At 43.7% G+C, this 18,870-nt stretch overlaps 2 protein-coding genes and 1 long non-coding RNA gene across 8 annotated transcripts in view; 1 reads left to right on the top strand and 2 right to left on the bottom strand.

Moving 5' to 3' along the window:
- The window catches only part of IARS2 (isoleucyl-tRNA synthetase 2, mitochondrial), a 49,920-nt gene extending 45,668 nt beyond the window's left edge, over window positions 1–4,252 (bottom strand). Inside the window, exons 1-3 of the mRNA XM_047754673.1 lie at window positions 3,875–4,252; window positions 1,943–2,065; window positions 732–891 (exon numbers count right to left, since the gene is read on the bottom strand). Coding sequence (XP_047610629.1) covers window positions 732–891; window positions 1,943–2,065; window positions 3,875–4,141 — 550 coding nt within the window. The 5' untranslated portion in view covers window positions 4,142–4,252. The remainder of the gene's footprint in view (window positions 1–731; window positions 892–1,942; window positions 2,066–3,874) is intronic.
- Window positions 4,253–5,540: 1,288 nt separating this feature from the next.
- Window positions 5,541–18,870, top strand: part of BPNT1 (3'(2'), 5'-bisphosphate nucleotidase 1) — a 23,706-nt gene continuing 10,376 nt past the window's right edge. Inside the window, exons 1-6 of one of the 5 annotated variants that reach the window (XM_047754836.1) lie at window positions 5,543–6,089; window positions 8,832–8,956; window positions 11,665–11,792; window positions 15,387–15,491; window positions 16,184–16,291; window positions 17,716–17,764. In XM_047754836.1, the coding sequence (XP_047610792.1) occupies window positions 8,914–8,956; window positions 11,665–11,792; window positions 15,387–15,491; window positions 16,184–16,291; window positions 17,716–17,764 (433 nt within the window). In that variant the 5' untranslated portion in view covers window positions 5,543–6,089; window positions 8,832–8,913. Of the gene's footprint in view, window positions 6,090–8,823; window positions 8,957–11,664; window positions 11,793–15,386; window positions 15,492–16,183; window positions 16,292–17,715; window positions 17,765–18,870 lie in introns of all 5 variants that reach the window. The other 4 variants (XM_047754835.1, XM_047754837.1, XM_047754839.1 and 1 more) reach the window with 4 other exon arrangements.
- LOC125112584 (uncharacterized) lies at window positions 9,346–18,616 on the bottom strand. 2 transcript variants are annotated; one of them, XR_007131187.1, is made up of 2 exons: window positions 18,043–18,616; window positions 9,346–9,673 (listed from the first exon to the last, which is right to left on the bottom strand). It is a non-coding gene; the product is annotated as an uncharacterized LOC125112584 (long non-coding RNA). The 2 variants fall into 2 exon arrangements; XR_007131188.1 differs by lacking the exon at window positions 18,043–18,616 and adding an exon at window positions 15,849–16,590.

Raw genomic sequence — 18,870 nt, 5'->3', positions numbered from 1 at the left:
GGTGGCTACAGCTCCGATTCGACCCCTGGCCTGGGAACCTCCATATGCCGCGGGAGCGGCCCAAGAAATAGCAACAACAACAACAACAACAAAAAGACAAAAAAAAAATTTACTCTTGGTTTAGTGCCTAAAATAGGTCAACAAGCCCTCGCCAAGAAAATAAATAAAAACACCGACCTGGAGTTCCTGTCATGGCGCAGTGGTTAATGAATCCGACTAGGAACCATGAGGTTTCCGGTTCGTTCCCTGGCCTTGCTCAGTGGGTTAAGGAACTGGAGTTGCTGTGAGCTGTGGTGTAGGTTGCAGATGTGGCTCGGATCCCTTGTTGCTGTGGCTGTGGTGTAGGCAGGTGGCTACAGCTCCGATTAGACCCCTAGCCTGGGAACCTCCATGTGCCGTGGGAACGGCTCAAGAAAAGGCAAAAAGACAAACAAAAAAACCACCAACCAAAATAGTAATTCATAAAATGTGAAAAATAAAGAACTGAAAAATGTACTTGGAAATGCTCACAAATCTTTTCTTCATTTCTAGAACGTAAGGTCTCACAAAAGTCAATTAAACAAAACCTGAATTTTATGTGACACAAAGTGGTTGCCAACAGATCTCATTATAAGCGAAGAAAACAATGGCAAAACCCGCAAAACAATAGGCTGTCTCTTCGATAAAAAAAGCCCTGACTTTTCCAAAGAACCACTATTTACAAATATCGTGTTAAAACAGAGATTACTTACCCTTCTCTCTAATTTCCATAGCTGAAAGATTTTGAGCTTTTCCACCAAGTTCTGACAATACTTTTATTTCGATGGGTAACCCATGGCAATCCCAGCCTGGCACAAAATGTATTTTGGAGCCTCTCATCATATGGTATCGATTGGTTATATCTTTCAAAATCTGCAAAGATAATATGATCATCATTCATACCTAAACCACGTGGCCTAGGAGTTCCCATTGTGGCTTAGCAGAAATGAACCCGACCAGCATCCATGATCTGTTTAGATTCCTGCCCTTGCTCAGTGTTAAAGATCTGGCTTTGCCTCGAGCTGCAGTGTAGGTCACAGCTGTAGCTGATTTGACCCCTAACCTGGGAACTTCCATATGCTGAGAATGTGGCCCTAAAAAGCGCACATGCACGTGCACGCGCGCACACACACACACACACAAAAGTGGCCTACAATTTATATTTAAAAAATTTTTTTTCTTTCTAGTGCATTCTCTTAATTATCATTATTTATTTATTTATTTATTTTGCTTTTTAGGGCTACACCCAAGGCACATGGAAGTTCCCAGGTTAGGGGTCTAATCAGAGCTACAGCTGCCAGCCTACACCACAGCCACAGCAACTCGGAATCCAAGCCTACACCGAAGCTCACAGCAACGCCGGATCCTTAACCCACTGAGCAAGGTGAGGGATCGAACTCGCATTCTCATGGATGGACAAAGGAGAGATTTGGCTCCGAGCTCAATTCCTTCTTCCCAAAATTAAACAGTGCAGTAGTCCAGAAAAACACTTCTTCCTTTCCACATTTATTAAAAGTGGAAAGGAAGAAATATTGTTAGGGCAGCCAGACCTGACTGAGGCAAATGATATCAAGCTGTCCACGGAGGAAATTTCCTGGATATTTTTACTCACCACAAGGAAGATTTTATTCTATTTTTAGGGCCGCACCTGCAATATATGGAAGTTCCCAGGCTAAGGGTCAAATCAGAGCTGAAGGTGCAGGCCTGTACCATAGCCAGAGCAACACGGGATCCGAACCTTATCTGTGACCTATACCACAGCTCACATCGAAGCCAGATATTCAACCCACTGATTGAGGCCAGGGATTGAACCTGCATCCTCATCAATACTGGTCAGGTTCTTAACTCGCTGAGCCACATCAGGAACTCCGTGCAAAGTATATTTAAATAGAGGTTTTATTTTAAGTCTCATAACTTAAATTACCTTATTTAAAGCATGTCCAACATGAGGGTCACCATTCGCATAAGGAGGTCCATCGTGAAGACAAAATTCTGTCTTCGCTTTTCTTTCTCTTTGCCATGAATAAAGTTCTGAAAATCCACATTTCTGTTTAAAAAGAACAATAACGTCTGTACATCATTTAAATACATACTCCTGAATCTTACCATAAATAACAACCCGCACTTTCTTATTTCCTATCCCTATCCCACAACTCTAGAACACAAATGCTTTCTAAAATGCGTATCTGAGGACTCATCTCTCAAAACTTTTTCTCTTTTTATTTTTTGGCTTCCCCTATAGCATGTGGAAACTCCCAAACCAGGTTTCAAAGCCATGCCACAACAGTGACCTGCACCACAGCAGTGACAATGCCGGATCCTTAATCCACCAGGCCACCAGGGAACTCCTTAAAACTTTTCGATAGTTTCTCTGCAGATTTTGGTTTCAAGCCTAAACTCTTTATAAAGTACATAGGATCCTCTAAAGGTTGAGTACTGCTAAGTTCCTGGGCCGTCTCTCAGCACTCCCCACCTTTCACTCATGCTGAAGGAGTGGATCCCTCACCATAGACAGACAGACACACAGGCACTACTCACCCTCCACTCCATGCTGAAGGACCTGTAGAGTCTCCAACATGTACCACATACACGTACACACACACCCTTAATTTTACTATCCTTTGGTCTCAGCACTTGTTATCTCCGTCAGGAATAACACTCACAGTAGTCCCACTCCCCTCCCCCCACCTGCTGTATGACCTTGGCCAAGTCACTTTGCCCTTGTGGGCCAGTGCCCTCATGTGAAAACAAATGTTAATAACATCCAAGCCACCAAGCTGGTGTGAAGATTATAGGCAAAAATAAGTGAAATTGTCAGTCCCGGAAATACAGAAGGTCCTGCAAAAAAGCACTTTAAAAATTAGATGGCTGGTGGTCCCAATGTGGCTCAGCTGAACGTAATCTGACTAGTAGCCATGAGCACGCAGGTTCCACTCCTGGCCTTGCTCAGTGGGTTAAGGATCTGGCATTGCCAGGAGCTGTGGTGTAGATCAAAGACAAGGCTTGGAACCCGTGTTGCTGTGGCTATTGTGTAGACCAGTGGCTACAGCTCCAATTCCACCCCTAGCCTGGGAAACTCCATATTCCAAGGCTGCGGCCCTAAAAAGACAAAGAAAAAAAAACTAGACGGCCAAAACGGGTTTGTGAGTCTGGAACTCTGATAGCTGTCATAAGAATATTTAAGATAAGTGCATTTAATTAGCCAAGGCGCATTCAGAATACCAGGGCTTTTAAAGACTAGGATTTACAGAAACCAGCTAGTGACTCTCTGCCCTTAGAGAGTTCAATCTAATACAGGAGACAGAAGCACAGTTTCGGAAGAGGATTCGGAGGAGTAAGCAGTGCAACCTACCCAGCAAACAAGCCATAATTCCAACTAGGGGCCTACTGATACCGTGAAAGTGAGCTTCAATTTCCCCTCATGAGTGAATGTCTCTTTGTGTATATGATAATCTGCTTCTTAAAAAGATCTTGGAAAAGCGTCCAAATTCGACTGGTTTTGCCTCAACTAAAACTGGGATTTACAGTCTATCCACGCTACGTGGGCATCGCTAGGGTATCCCTTAGCATCCACTCTGGAACCTACCGCCTCCAGGAGACTTGCCCAGAAGTTTCCTCACTCCTGTTTTCAGCTCACACCACCTGCGCGAAGCGGATGATTTCGCCTCAGCTGGTCACAACACCCCCGGCCCAAAGGAGCCTGGAGCCTGAGGCCCCGTCCCGTCCCGCTCCGCCCCGCGCGACGTGTGGGAGGCCCGGGCGTGGCTCCGGGAAGGCCCGTGTCCTCTCCGCCCCCGCCGGGCCCGGCTGCCAAGGCCCGGCTACACACCCGCGCCGCGCACAGTCGGGCCCGTACCTGCTGGATTTCCAGCTCCGTGTCGGGCTGCTGGCTGCCCAGCAGTTTCATGGGGAAGCTGGTCTGCGGCAGCAGCACCGTGTCCCGATAGCTGCCATTCCTCGAGTTCTGCAGCTGGTTACTGGCCCCGGTGACTGACCGCACCGAAAGCCTCCCCGTCGTCCCTCGCCAGCTCGGCCTACAGGACGGGCGGGGCTGCACCCACAAATTCCGGGCCGCGGCCAGGGACGCTGCCCCCGGCCCACTCGGGCGCAGCCCCCAACGCATGGTGGGCCAACGCCAGCCGCCAGGCGAGCGCCAGGGGCTTAACTCGGCCCGGGATCCGAGGACCTGGGAGCGCGGAGCTCCTGCGCGCGCTTTTGCAGGAGTGCGCACGCGCGCGGGAAGGGGAAGGGGCGGGGAAGGGGCGGGGAGCGCTGCAGGGGCGTGGCTGCCTCTGAGGGGCGGGGCTAGGTGTGGCCCACCCTTTGGTTCCTATTTCAGTGACCTTGTCCTTTTTCAAGAATGCATTTTATTTAACCCAATAGGACCAAGATATCATCACTTAAACATGTAGTTAATATGAAATCTGTCTGAATCTTCGAAATTTGGTACGTGTTTTTAAGTACAGCACATCTGCTTTTGGACTACTTGCCAAGTGCTCAACTACTACCGGGGGCTGATGGCTACCTCCTGGGAACACTGCTCCAGCGAATACAGCCAGCCTCCACATAACAAGCTGTTGACTGCAATAGTGCTGTTTCCCTCTGAACCCCGCACTGAGGGTACACTGAGAAATCAGAGCGGAAGGCTACTCTCTGGGGCACCTGCATAGTTCTCCTCCCGCTTGTTGGGTCTACGGTCAGTTGTTTATCCTTAACCTTATTCATGCCAATTGTACTTGTTATGTAATTATAAGTTAAGTAGAAACACAAGTGGATGGTTAAGATGAAAAGTTTTGTTATACATATATTTTTAACATAATAGGATAAATGGTCTGATTTAACTCAGAGTTATTATGGAAATCAAATAAGATTGTAGATACAACCTTCTCAAACTAAAATTCCATGTAATGGTAGCCATTTGTCGATGCCCCTTTCTGCTGTTTTTAATAGAAATTGTTTGTTTCGAATTACAGAAATTTGGGAGTTACATGAGAGCACAATGAAAGTTGCTCACTAACTGTTCTCTCCCCCAAAACAACTTTTTTTTAGGAAAAACTAAGCTGAAGTTCAAAAGAATCCAGTTAAGGCAAGTCTCTACAAAGCAAAAACGAACTAATGTTCAATTGCGCGAAGGGTAAAGTAGTAGGGAGAACACTGTAAAAAATTGATAAAGATTCTGCTGTTAAGAGTTTTTCTAAGTGTTTAACCTACAAAATGATGCAGATGGTGCCTTATGGCTCTTCATCATCAGCAAAGATAAAGCAAAATTCCAATCTGGGGGCCCAAGCTCTAAGAAAAGGCCTAGACCTTCCCACACTGTTGGTGGGAATGTAAATTGGTGCAGCCACAGTGGAAAAAAGTGTGGAGGTTTCTCAAAAAACTAAAAATAGAACCACCACGTGATCCAGCAATTCCACCCCTGGGGATATATCCCCAAAACACAAAACTACTAATTTGAAAAGATACATGTACTTCAGTTTTCCTAACAGCATTATTTACAATTGCCAAGGTATGTAATCAACCCAAGTGTCCATCAACAGATGAATGGATAAAGAAGACGTGGTACACACACGTAAGCGCTAGCAGCACAAATCAGTGTAAAGTTTTTCTACGGGGAGCCAAGGTGGGGGTGTCCCGACCACCTGAAGCTAGTCCACGGACTCCCAGAGTTTCGAGGTTGGGTAGCCACCCTCCCCCGCAGGGCGGTATCACTAATCCACCCAACACAAAGTGCACTGGAAGACACCTGCAAGCAGAACGAATCCTTCAGAGTGGCTACACCTTCAGTATAGATTTCAGGTGACCTGACCCTACGGAAAGCTTGGAGAAAACACGGAGAAGCGGATTTTGCCCGCGGATCGGGAGTCAGACCTGGGCGAAGTAGCTGTTTTGCGCCTGCGCCGAACTTCCCGCATGCTCAGTAGCTGAGGTTGGCCGGTCAGCAAGCGCTGCTGACCTATCCAAGGAGTGTAAGCGCTGAACTGCTCGCAGTGGGGACCTGTGGCTTGATAACACTGTTTTTGGTTATTCCTGAAGTGTCTTTCGTCTGACTTGATCCCAGTCTCGTCACCGTAAGTAATTTTCTACCCTGAGGGTCAGCGCGGGGCCTTAGGCGGATCTGAGTAGTATATTGGTCTCTTAACTCCACGTCTTTGCACAGAAGTGAAGAGATTGAAGGGGTTTATGTTTTTAAAAATTACGTGAATCAGATCGCCTCTCCGGATATTCCAATTTCGGAGCTGGATTCTTGAGTGTCGGAATCCAGCTTTTGATTGTTTATCTGTATTGTTATTTTCTTGCCCTGGGGTCTTTTTATGGCTATATATTGTTGAAATAAGGCAAACCTGGACAGTGGCTTCTTTTAGCGCACCCTGATTTAGAGACCGTCTTATGCCTAAAATTAAATTTCGTTAAATTTGCAGACATTCTTCCTACTGCCTTTTCTGGCTGTAGATTTGCTTAATTTATTTAGTATCCCTGAAAATGTAATTTCTAGGTCAAAAGATAGGTACATTTGACTTTTAATAAGATTTTTTTAAAGGAGGTTTCCCCATTTTTACATCCTTGTTAATAATGCTCAGGAAGATCTTCCCTCACACTCTAGCCAACACTGGGCAAACTTTCTTACCTAAGTCAGTCTTAAAATGAACAATCATTCCTCATTGATTTAAATTGCGTTTTTTCATTATTAGTGAAATAATGAGCATTTAATGAGTTCAGTAATAATAATGAGCATTTCATGATTTGATGGCCTTTGCTTTTATTTTCCAAGAATTGCCTATTGGTGCCATTTGCTCATTTTTCCATTGGATTATTCATCTTTTGCATGTTGATATTTGCAAGCCCCTTAGGTCACAAAAATTAGCTCATTTGTTTAGTATGTGACACCAGATTTTTTTCTCATTTTGTCAGTCATCTATTTGCTTTGTTTATGCTATTTTAGCTATGTAGATGTTTTAATTTTTGTGCAGTCATATTTATCAATATATCCTATAATGGATTCTTGGGTTTAGTTATGTTTAAAAGTCCTTTTCCAAATTTATAAAACATTTTCACCCATGTTTTCTGTCCATACTGTATGGCTTTTAAAATCGTGTATTGGGGAGTTCCCATCATGGCTCAACGGAAACGAATCTGATTCGTATCCATGAGGACACAGGATTCATCCCTGGCCTTGCTCAGTAGGTTAAGGATCTGGTGTTGCCATGAGCTGTGGTATAGGTCGCAGACATGGATCAGATCTGGCATGGCTGTGGCGTAGGCCAGTGGCTACAGCTCCGATTAGACCCCTAGCCTGGGAACCTCCATGTGCCCTGGCTACGGCCCTAAGAAGACAAAAAAACAAAATAAAATAAAATCATGTATTGATATGGAATATACATTAATATACAGAATGCAAAAAGCCAGCTATAATGGAAACAATAAAAATCATTATAAAAAAAAGAATGCAAAAGGATTGCAGCTTTTAAAAAAGGATTATCCCCACCAGTTTTTGTGCAATTAACTTTTCTCCATTATTTGAAATATCACATTTAGTATGTTTGATCTGTCTCTGGAATGTATTTAATTCCATTCGTTTGTTTCCCAAATTCTGCCCAGGACTAAACTCTTTTAATTACTATAGCTTTACATCATATTTTGATAATTGTTGAGTTCTCTGCTCATTGCTCTTTTTTCAGAATTTGTTATAGTTGGATTTCAAAAAATAAATAATCTTAGTGTTTTGATTGGAAACTCATTTAAGATCCTAATCCTCCTATGATCACTGCCTTTATGTTGAATTCAAGATACTTCTCCCAAAGTATGAGAAGAAATGAATCATTTTGATTCCTGTTGGTTTTGTCCTAAGCTAACCTTGTTTGCAGCTGTAAAGATTCCTTAAATGATGAGATGTTAGGGAGTTCCCTGGTGGCTCAGTGGGTTAAGGATCCAGCATGGTCACTGCTATGGCTCAGGGTCAGTTCCTAACCCAGGATTTTCTGCATTCTTGGGTGCAGCCAAAAAAAAAAAAAGGGATGTTAGGTTGATTGGCCTAATGTCCCTGCAGTTAGCCAGTGATGAGAACAGTCATCAAAATAATGGTTAGCTAATATTATTTAGTGCTTCCCTTGTGCCAGAGACTAATTTCATAATGACCACGACTCTATAATAGTCTTGTTAGGTCCATTTTACCCATGTGGCACAGAGAATTTAAGTGGCTTTCCCAAGGTCACACAGCTAAGGCATGCAGGAGCCAGGAAGTAGGGCCCAGTGCTTGTGCCTTTAAGCGCTATACTGTTTTTGAATAAGCTTTCAGAAAGACCTGTTCATGAAATGTGGTTTTAGAACCCAGCAGGTGTGAAACTGGCAGAGAAGGAAATAGGCAGGTGTGACGGGAGCTGCTGTAAGCAGGTCAGACTTTTGGCTTTGCTTTGTACTCCCTTTGCCACAAAGGGGTAATTCTCATTTAGGGTCTAGGGCAGAGTCACGCTGCAAAGGCTGATAGGAATCTCTTCTATAGATTTTGCATTTTAGCAGTATGATTGTAGACTGCATTTTCTTTACACAAAGAGCCAAAACTGTGTTCATTTATTTAAAACATATGTAAGGAAAGTATCAGGGTAGAGGATAGCCTAATAATTTATTACTAATTAAGTTTGGACCAAAGAAGAACTAGAGAAAGTGGTAGAAATATTTTCTCCTAGGCTAAGTGTTTTGTGGGATCGCTTTATAAATCATTGTGCTGTACATCAAACCTGATTTTTTACATTCTTATATAACTGGCAATTAAATGGCGATTCATAAATGTGGTATGCATTTTATGAGGAACGCAGTCAAAAGACAAAGCCTAAAAGTTTTCTTGACAAGAAAATACCACGGACTTGGCAAACAGAAGAGGAAGTGATTTAGTCATATATGAAGCCTTGCAAGCTGGGAGGATTGCTTCACTGGCTCAAAGGTAAATGATATCTGTGAAAAGTTAGAAAACCATCCCGTGAGGGCAAATGATCTTTGTTTCACAGGCGGCATGGCATAAAACATGGGGGCTAAATGCGCCTAACAGCACACATTAAAACATCCTCAGTGCTCAGCCATCTGGGTAGGTATAGACTAGCTGCCTAAGACCACTTTTTCCAGTCCAGAATAAATCCGATGCGGGGCTGGTTCCGGATATAAGGGAGTAGAGGTAGGTCAGCGCAGTGTTTGCTGAATTACTTCTCGTGTTTTCTATTTGAGGTGTTCCTGAATTAGCAATCGTTGTAAAGGGTTTTTCCACATGTAGCAGCTAGTGTGCCAAGAAAATGAAGCTAGTCTGATTGTGATGTAATAAGATAAACAGGATCCAAATACAGAGAGACCTATTTTATTTTTAATCTTAATTCCAGGCAGACCGTGAATGGTCACAGTATGAGATTCATTCCTTGACATCTGTTTCAATTGGCTTCTTTCTGACGGGTTTCAAACATTTCACTTGTTCATTGTCTCCGTTATGCTCATAATCCCTGGGTCCAGAATGTGGATGGTAGGAAAAAATGATGTTAAGAGATTGAAGACACCTGAAATCCAGCGTGCAGTCAGAACTTGGTACCGGGACGATAACTGTTGCTGAGTGGCTGCTGCGGCTGTCCTTTGTCTCCTGTGCTGTGTTCCCTTAGTGTGTGGAAATCCTGGCGACCTGAGTAGAAGTGGGAGAGGTTCTGTCACAGGCTGGTTCTCTGTAAGCCCTCTGAGACACAGGACAAAGCACACGAGGTTTCTTAGGAGTGTTCTTGGGATCCCTCGAGGGGGGTGTGAAGGAAACACAAAGGAGCAGGGGGCAGAGGGAAGCATGGCTCAGCCCCCACCCCAGCACTGGCCTTTGGAAGCCAGCATGGGGCGAGGAGTGGCCTTTACGCCACCTGTGGACCAGTTTCTGGTGAAATGACTTCTCTCAGCCGATAAATTCCCCAAGAAAGGTGGCCCCCAAAGACTACCTGTTGGCAGCCAGCCTTCTCAACAGCTGGGGAAATAAGTCCTTCAGCCCCAGACAAAAATGGCAGTAAAATTACAGGATCTGAATTTGTCTCTTCCTTCTTTCTTCTTTTCTTTTTAGGGCCACATCTGTGGCATGTGGAAATTCCCAGGCTAGGGGTCGAATCCAAGCTGCAGCTGCTGGCCTACAGCACAGCCACAGCAATGCGGGATCCTTAACCCACTGAGCAAGGCCAAGGATCAAAGCCGAATCCTCACTGACACTATGTTAGGTTCTTAACCCACTGAGCCAAAACAAGAACTCCTGAATTTGTCTAAAGACTGTTTTTTCCATATTTTTTTATAGGGTAGGGGCTACTTGATACTCATTACTTTTCCAAATGATCAGCCTTTTTTTTTTTTTGGTCTTTTTTAGGGCCGCACCCTCGGCATATGGAGGTTCCCAGGCTAGGGGTCCAATCAGAGCTGTAGCCATCGGCCTACATCACAGCCACAGCAATGTGGGATCCGAGCCACGTCTGCGACCTACACCACAGCTCACGGCATCGCCAGATCCTTAATCCACCGAGCAAGGCCAGGGATTGAAGCCGCATCCTCATGGAGCTAATCAGAATTGTTTTTGCTGAGCCACGATGGCAACTCCCAAATGATCAGTCTTGACTCGAGTATTTTATGTTGCTTGTTCTCTGTTTGGTGGCTGATGAAAAGCGATCAGGTTATAACTAGTGAATAACCAACAGTTTATGTTTGGTTTTTTTTTTTTTTTTTTTTGTCTTTTTGCCTCCCAGGCTAGGGGTCTAATCGGAGCTGTAGCCGCCAACCTACATCAGAGCCACAGCAACTCGGGATCCAAGCCGCGCCTGCAACCTACACCACAGCTCACAGCAACACTGGATCCTTAACCCACTGAGCGAGGCCAGGGATCGAACCCACAAACTCAGAGTTCCCAGTCGGATTTGTTAACCACTGAGCCATGACTGAACTCCACCAACAGTTTAAATGTTATTTACTCTCTAAAGGACTACTCCTTGAGTTTCAGAAACTAAATATAACCACATGCAGTCCCTCTCCTTTTAAACTACTTCCCACAGACACACATCCCTTCTGCTCTTCATATATCTTGGCACTTGCCAGTCTTATGTTATAGACATTAGGCTGCAGTTTGCAGTCCATCAAAATATTAGCTCATAAAGGGCAGATGTTATATTTTATGTTTGTAGCCCCTGAAGCACCTTACACACAAAACTTTCTCACATGCTCATAGGCCTCAGCCAGTTTCCCCCGGGCCTCAAAATGCCCCCTCTGCAGAGAGAAGGAATGCTCTAGAATTTATTGGGTGAGCTAATGCTGAAGTGGATTCTTTTTCCAAGTCTCTGTTAGTAAATATTTAAAAATCTGTACACTTGGAGTTCCCTTCATGGCTCAGTGGTTAACAAACCCGACTGGTACCCATGAGGATGCAGGTTCGATCCCTGGCCTCGCTCAGTGGGTTAAGGATCCCGCGTTACTGTGGCTGTAGCTCCAGTGAGACCCCGAGCCTGGGAACGTCCATATGCTGCAGGTGTGGCTCTAAAAAGCAAAAAAATAAGTAAATAAAAAGCTGTGCACTTAATTGAAGCAGACACAATATATATGGATTGCATCGAATTCAAGTGAAGGCTTTGGAAGTAACGGTGTCTCTCGACTTCCCCTTAGGGCCCAGCATGGCTTGCGGTCACACTGTGTTGATGCGGTTGGTGGCCTCAGCGTATGCTGTGGCCCAGAAGGCCGGGATGATCGTCAGGCGAGTTATTGCCGAAGGAGACCTGGGTATCGTGGAGAAGGTACTGACGGTCTCATCTCATCTCCTTTCTCACCACCTCTGCGTTTGTTCCCTGACGTTTAGCTAACAGGCTGGAAAAATCTGGATAGACTTTAATTGTCAAAATAATCAGTGGCTCCCTCATGGCGACTTGAGTTCATATGGGTTCCATTTCTGCTTTGAAAAGGACCCCAGACTGCCCACGTTCAAAACCTGTATTTATATGATAGCACTTACACGTGGAATCTAAAATATGGCACAAATGAACTTATCTATACAACAGAAACAGACTCATGGACATAGAGAACAGACTTGTGTTGCCAAGGGGGAGTTGGGGTGGACGGGGAGTTTGGGGCTGGTAGATGCAAACTATTGCACTTGGAGGGGATAAGCAGTGAGGTCCTGCTGTACAGCCCAGGTCCCACATCCATTACCTGTGATGGAACCTGATGGAAGACAGGAGAAAAAGAATGTATATATACATATAACTGGGTCACTTTGCCATACAGCAGAAATTGACAGAACACTGCAAATCAACTATAATTAAAAAATTTAAAAAACCCAAAACCTTTATTTATGTGACTAGGCCTCCTGACTGCAGTCCAGCTCCAGAGCACTGGCACCAAGCCGCCTATCCTCAAGTCATCTACCACACGTGTTGTGCAGGAGGATCCAGTCACCCTATATTCCCATCCCTTATCCTGAGCCACTGTTAGGTGTTCTCAGAACTGGATGAACAATGTCACACAGGACATTACCCCTAGATTTTATGCATGATTCACTTTCTTTCTTTCTTGTCTTTCTGCCTTTTCTAGGGCTGCTCCCATGGCATATGGAGGTTCCCAGGCTAGGGGTCTAATGGAGCTGTAGCCACTGGCCTACACCAGAGCCACAGCAACGCGGGATCCAAGCCATGTCTGCGACCTACACCACAGCTCACAGCAACGCCAGATCCTTAACCCGATGAGTGAGGCCAGGGATCGAACCTGCCACCTCATGGTTCCTAGTCGGATTCGTTAACCACTGAGCCATGACAGGAACTCCATAATTCACTTTCAACATGGGAAAGGGTCATCAGGGACAGATCATAGGACTCTTGCCCCTGACTGTCTTTTTCTCCTTAGCTGTTAACTTAAATACAGTTTAAAAAATGTATTGACTGCCTCTTTTGAAAAACGTTGTGAAGGAGAAGGCATAGGAAGGATACTGGCTCAGAGGGCTAGTTCATGTATAGGATCCCAGAATAAGCATTCAGATTAGTTGCAAACGCTGAGACAAGTAGATTCAACAAGACGTTACAACAGGAATAATGATAAAGTCCTGTATTCATGTTCACGTAATAAGTAAGTCTGATTCAAATTTGTTTGAAAAAGAGATTTCAGCTGACCATATACATGCTCAGTGATAAACCAACAATGTAAAACAGCTACTTACGGAAGGCTACTAATCTTATCTTTTCATTTGTGTCATTTTTTTTCCCATTATGAAAAACAGGAAGTGGAGAAAGTAGCAAAAAAAAAAAAAGAAGAAGAAGTACCACATCATCTTTCATGCCACCACTGCCAATATTTTGGATCCTGTCTTTCTGTATTTTTCCTTAGTATCACTTTCATTTAAATGGATTGTATGTTCTGACGATATTAAATGGACCACTTGTATCCTATGGCTCAAGAGTAATAGATTCACACTGTTCAAGTTGGAAAAAAAAAAAAATACTCTCCCTGTCCTCTCTACTGGTCAGGCACTTGTAATATTCTATATCTGCTTGTTGACCCTCATTTTAAAAGAGACAAGACAAGATCAGATTCCAAATCAAAGTGTCCAGAATGGTGAGGTCTGGTTCTATGTTAGTAGAAGGAGCAGGAAACGGAGTTGGGACAGCTTTCCTCATAGGGTTGAATGGCTGTCTCTGTGTCCTTTTACCTCTGGGGCTGTGGTCTCTCATCTTGATGGGTAGGTAAGCTATTCTTGTAAGTAGCTTCATTGCACAGATATTTTTAGGGCACCTGCTGTGTGCCAGGCACAGCTTCTTTAAGAAATAAAGCAAAGATCTCTGCCTCGGTGGCACTGTGTTTTCACAGAATTGTTCTTTGCATTGAGATGACCTGCAAACTTGAGTGTGACAGAAGACACTTTGGTTTTTGTAATCATTCCTTATCGCATTACTAAGTATAACACAAGTTCTGTAGAAGATAAAATTATCTGTTTAAGATTAAGTAAGTAGATGGTTTCAAACCACTGAACCAGGCAGGTATAAGTTGCAACATACCCTAATTCTCTGAAAGCAAGCTGGCAGAAAGGAAGCTAGCAAGGAAGCATGACTTGTGACATATGGATTGAGTTCAGTGCCGTAAGTGAGTTAGGTATTAAATGTTAATTACTGCCATTCATTGTCCTATTTATTATAGTTTAGAGATAAGAATTTTGAAGTAAGAAGTAATGAATCGTTTTGAGGACCTCTTGAGTGATTAGCATCAGGATGAACGGAAGTTCCCTAGTGGTGCAGTGGGTTAAGGGTACGGCATTGCTGCAGTTGTGGCGAAGGTTGCAACTGTGGTGAGGGTTCGATCCCTGGCCCAGGGACTTCCACAAGCTGTGAGTGTGGCCAAAAAAAAAAGAATTAGGTTTAGTGAGTGGAATTTATGGAAGGATACATATAACAAATACCTTTTAAATAACTCAAAAAGTTTCCTGGTGTCTCAGCAGGTTCAGGATCTGGCATTGTCACTATAGCAGCTGAAGTTGCTCCTGTGGCATGGGTTCATTCCCTGTCTGAGGAACTTCCACATGCTGTGGGTGGGGCCAAAAAAACTGAAAATATAAACTTTAGCTTTAACTGTCTTGAAAAGTTATGAAGTTCTTGGCTGTCAACCTGTTTAAGCAAAAGATTAATCTAGAGATCTTATAAAAGGATTTTTTTTTTCTTTTTATGGCCACACCTGCATATGGAGGTTCCCAGGCTAGGTGTTGAATTGGAGCTGCCACTGCAGGCCTACATCATAGCCAAAGCAACACCAGGTCTGAGCCACATCTGCGACCTACACAGCAGCCTACACCAACTCTGGATCCTTAACCTACTGAGCAAGGGCAGGGATCGAACCTGCATCCTCGTGGAAACTATGTGGTTTCTCAACTCTCTATGGGTTCTTAACCTGCTGAGCCCCAGTGGGAGCTCCCCATAAAGAGAATTTTTTTTTAACTGGATGAGAAAATGTTCCAAATAATTTAAAAGCCCCTTTCCAGGGTAAGCAATGAGATCCTGCTGTATAGCACTGGGAACTATAGTCACTTTTGATGGAGGATAATGTGAGAAAAAGAATGTATATATGTATGTGTGATGGAGTCACTTTGCAGTACAGTAGAAAATTGACAGAACGCTGTCAACCAGCTATAATGGAAAAATAAAAATCCTTTAAAATAAATAAAAGCCTCTTTCCAAACTTTAACTGCTATAAATCCCATGAGAAAAACTAAACCAAGAAACACATTCATGATGTTAAGCTCCATGAATCTTAAAGTAGGCAGTAAAATGTAAATGGTATCGATGCTCACGCATTCAGCATCAGAAAACAGCTGACTGCACGTTAGTTCTGCTAACATGTGCGTTTGGTTGCAGACCTGTGCGACGGACCTGCAGACCAAGGCCGACCGATTAGTTCAGATGAGCATATGTTCTTCCCTGGCACGGAAGTTCCCCAAACTGACAATTATAGGGGAAGAGGTAAGACTTGCCATGGATAGCATAGTTTTTTAAATCCGTGTTTACCATAAGATTTGTAATTGCTATTTTAACGACTTATATACTACTTTTATGATTTTGAGCATTATATCTAGTGTTTGAACACAAAAGTAGCATGGTCCTTGAACTTCCAGGAAATGTCTGATTTTAACATTTTGGTCCAGATCTAAGGCCAGATGCCTCAAGTCTTGACCCTAGACGATGTGGTTACTGTTTTGACATTCAGCATACAAAGTGTAAGATGGCCAGAAGTCTAGAACTTGGAAATAAATTGGGTTTTATTTTTTCTGTTTTGGGTTCTTTTTTTTTTTTTTAATTAAGGCTTGTCTGCGTACTTACTCAAAGACGACTACTGTGAAGGTGAAGGAATTGACATCTCATGGAACTGAGAGGTAGACACAGCTGTCAGAGCCACTTGGTTAAATAAGTGTATAACACCTAAAAATTCTCTTCTTTTTCATCCTGGTCCGGGATGATGAAGTTTGTCGTCAACTGACAAGCCAGGTGTGGCTGTTTTCGCAGTTGTATTCCGTTTGCTTTAAAAGCGCGAGGCAGGCACGGTGCCCAGGAAGGACTGTGAAAGTCATGATGCTGCATTTCTTCTTGGTGCTGAGACAAGGGGTCTTCTGGAAACGGGAAACAGCTGCGGTCCTCACCGGTGTTCTCTGCTTTAGGATCTGCCTGCTGAAGAAGTGGATCAGGAGCTGATTGAAGATGGCCAGTGGGAGGAGATCCTGAAGCAGCCCTGCCCGTCTCAGTACAGCGCCATCAAAGAGGAGGATGTATGTGGTCCAGAGCACCGCCTCCCTCTCTGTTAACTTCACTTTCTCTCCCCGTGAAGCAACTAAAATTTGCCCCAATGATGAAAAGTTGGTGGCTTTAAAGTACGGGCAGCCAGGAACTTGCTGTCTCTCGGCGCCAACATAGAAGTGCCGGCAGCCAAGTAGGATGTCTCACCTGTTGGTTTTCAAGTTCAGTCTCTAAGCCTATTGATTTCCTCTCCACTCTAAACCGCTTATTAAAGCTACTTTGAGGTGTTCCCGTCGTGGCTCAGTGGTAACACATCCGATTAGCATCCTTGAGGATGCAGGTTTGATCCCTGGCCTCGCTCAGTAGGTTAAGGATCCGGTGTTGTGGTGTAGGCTGGCAGCTGCTGCTCTGATTTGACCCCCTAGCCTGAAACTTGCATATACTGAAGGGGTGGCCCTAAAAAGACAAAAAAAAAACTTTTGAGGGAGAAAATCTAATTTATTATTTAGTGGGGTTGGTAGTAAAACATTTTCTTGGTAATTAGAGCTGGAAGGAGATGAAAAAGATTGCTACCTTATGTCTGTGGAAGGCCATAAAAATTACCGTGTTTGCTTGTATAGTTGCTTAAAATCTATGACTTCAGAGAACCGTCATAGTTCCTTAATTTTTCAGATTTTAATTTATTTAATACACATTTGACAAGCACTTACTCTGAATGAGGTACTTTGTTCTGTGATATAGATTATAAGAAAAAAAAAAAGACATGGTATCTTGCATCAGAAATATGCCCTCACAGATTCACATTAAACATTTTAATTCTAGTGGTTAATGGCTGCATATCCTAAATCATATTAAAAATCCTAAGAAGAGGGGATTTCTTTTTATTCTCCTGCCAGTTTTATAAACCATTCATGTTTCTTTGCCGAATACACACTGTGTCCTTATGATAATCAGACTGTCATTATTTTTCTTAAATCATCAGTATTTAAATATAAAAATGAGTAGCATCCACACATTGTTCAAAGCATTTCGGATGCCACTTTAAAGTTTTCCTTCTATCACTGTCTAGAGCTCAGGATGTTCATGGGCCAGGGATTAGATGTGAGCCACAGCTACAAACTACGCCATAGCTGTGGCAACACTGGATCCTTAACCCACTGCACTGGCCGAGATCAGACCCACACCTTTGCAGCACCCTGAGCCCCTGCGGTTAGGTCTTCAACCCCTACACCACAGGGGGAACTCCCCAGTTAAGTACTTTGATTTACAGTGTTGCACTGGCATTCTTTATTACAAATTACAAAATACTTTATTTTTTTTTTACTACAAAACTGACGGCATTGGCTTAAGCCATCCATAGTAGAATTTCCAAAATGAAAAATGCAGTATTAGTTGATCTGTTTGAATTAAATTTTTTTTTAAATTTCATACACTTTGGATATTTCCTCTTTTTTAGCTTGTCGTCTGGGTTGATCCACTGGATGGTACCAAAGAATATACTGAAGGTTGGTATCTCTTTTGAATTTGTATTTTCAGCAGTAGGACCAGCATATGAAGTTTAGTTGTAAACATTCAATCTCCTTCAAATACCAATGCCCCCAGCACTCTACCAGCCCCTCAGCTGTAATGTCCCCTAGGTAAGAATAACTGACATTAAACCAGTGTAACCAAAGGGACTATACTGAGACCCTGCTTTACTGGGGTAGAAAAATGACGAAAGTGTAGCAGTACTGCCTTACTCTGCCACCACTACCAATCCACGCCCCCACCATTACCCCCTCACCTATGAACTGCCGGCCGCTTCACAGCCTCATCTCTCATGATGGCTTTAGAAACCCAGCACAGTATTCCTCCTCTCTGAAACCATCCGAGGTGAGCAAAATCCGAAAGCAGCAAATGAAAACAAAACTGGCAACAAGAAAGGGAGAAGGATCAGGCTCAGCACTGGAGTTGTAGGTTTTAGGAGCATAGCAGAAGCTTAGATTTTTGTTTTTGACTTGAAGATCTATGCAGGTTTATTCTTATATTGGGTCTCAGCTTCCTGGCTTAAAGAAAATTTCTCATAATTACTAGAAGAAAACGTTCTCTGTCTTTGGTTGAGACATTATCTCCAGTAAATGAATCCCATAGTATGTGTGCGTGTGTCCTGAAAATGTCTCTCTAATCCACTGAGAAAAAGGAAAGCTCTAGGCAGCTTTAGAGTAAGAACACCTAAGCACCTTATTTAGATGTCCACCTCCAGAGATTTTGATTCACTGTGTTTGGGAGGAGTCTGAGAATCTATATTATAAACATTGAGCCCCGGGGAGTTTCACTGTGGCTCAGTGTGTTGAGAACCTGATAAAGTACCCATGAGGATGCAGGTTCCATCCCTGGTCTCACCCCAGTGGGTTAAAGGATCTGGCACAGCTGCAAGCTGCCTCATATGTAGGCTGGCAGCTGCAGCTCCAATTCAACCCCTAGCCTGGGAACTTCCATATGCCACAGGTGCAGCCCTAAAAGGGAAAAAAAGTTGAGCCCGTTAATTCTTTTTTTTTTTTTTTAGCTATTTCTTGGGCCGCTCCCACGGCATATGGAGGTTCCCAGGCTAGGGGTCGAATCGGAGCTGCAG

This window comes from Phacochoerus africanus, chromosome 12, assembly GCF_016906955.1.
Source record: "Phacochoerus africanus isolate WHEZ1 chromosome 12, ROS_Pafr_v1, whole genome shotgun sequence".
Taxonomy (NCBI): Eukaryota; Metazoa; Chordata; class Mammalia; order Artiodactyla; family Suidae; genus Phacochoerus; species Phacochoerus africanus.
This window is presented reverse-complemented; position numbering and strand designations above follow the sequence as displayed.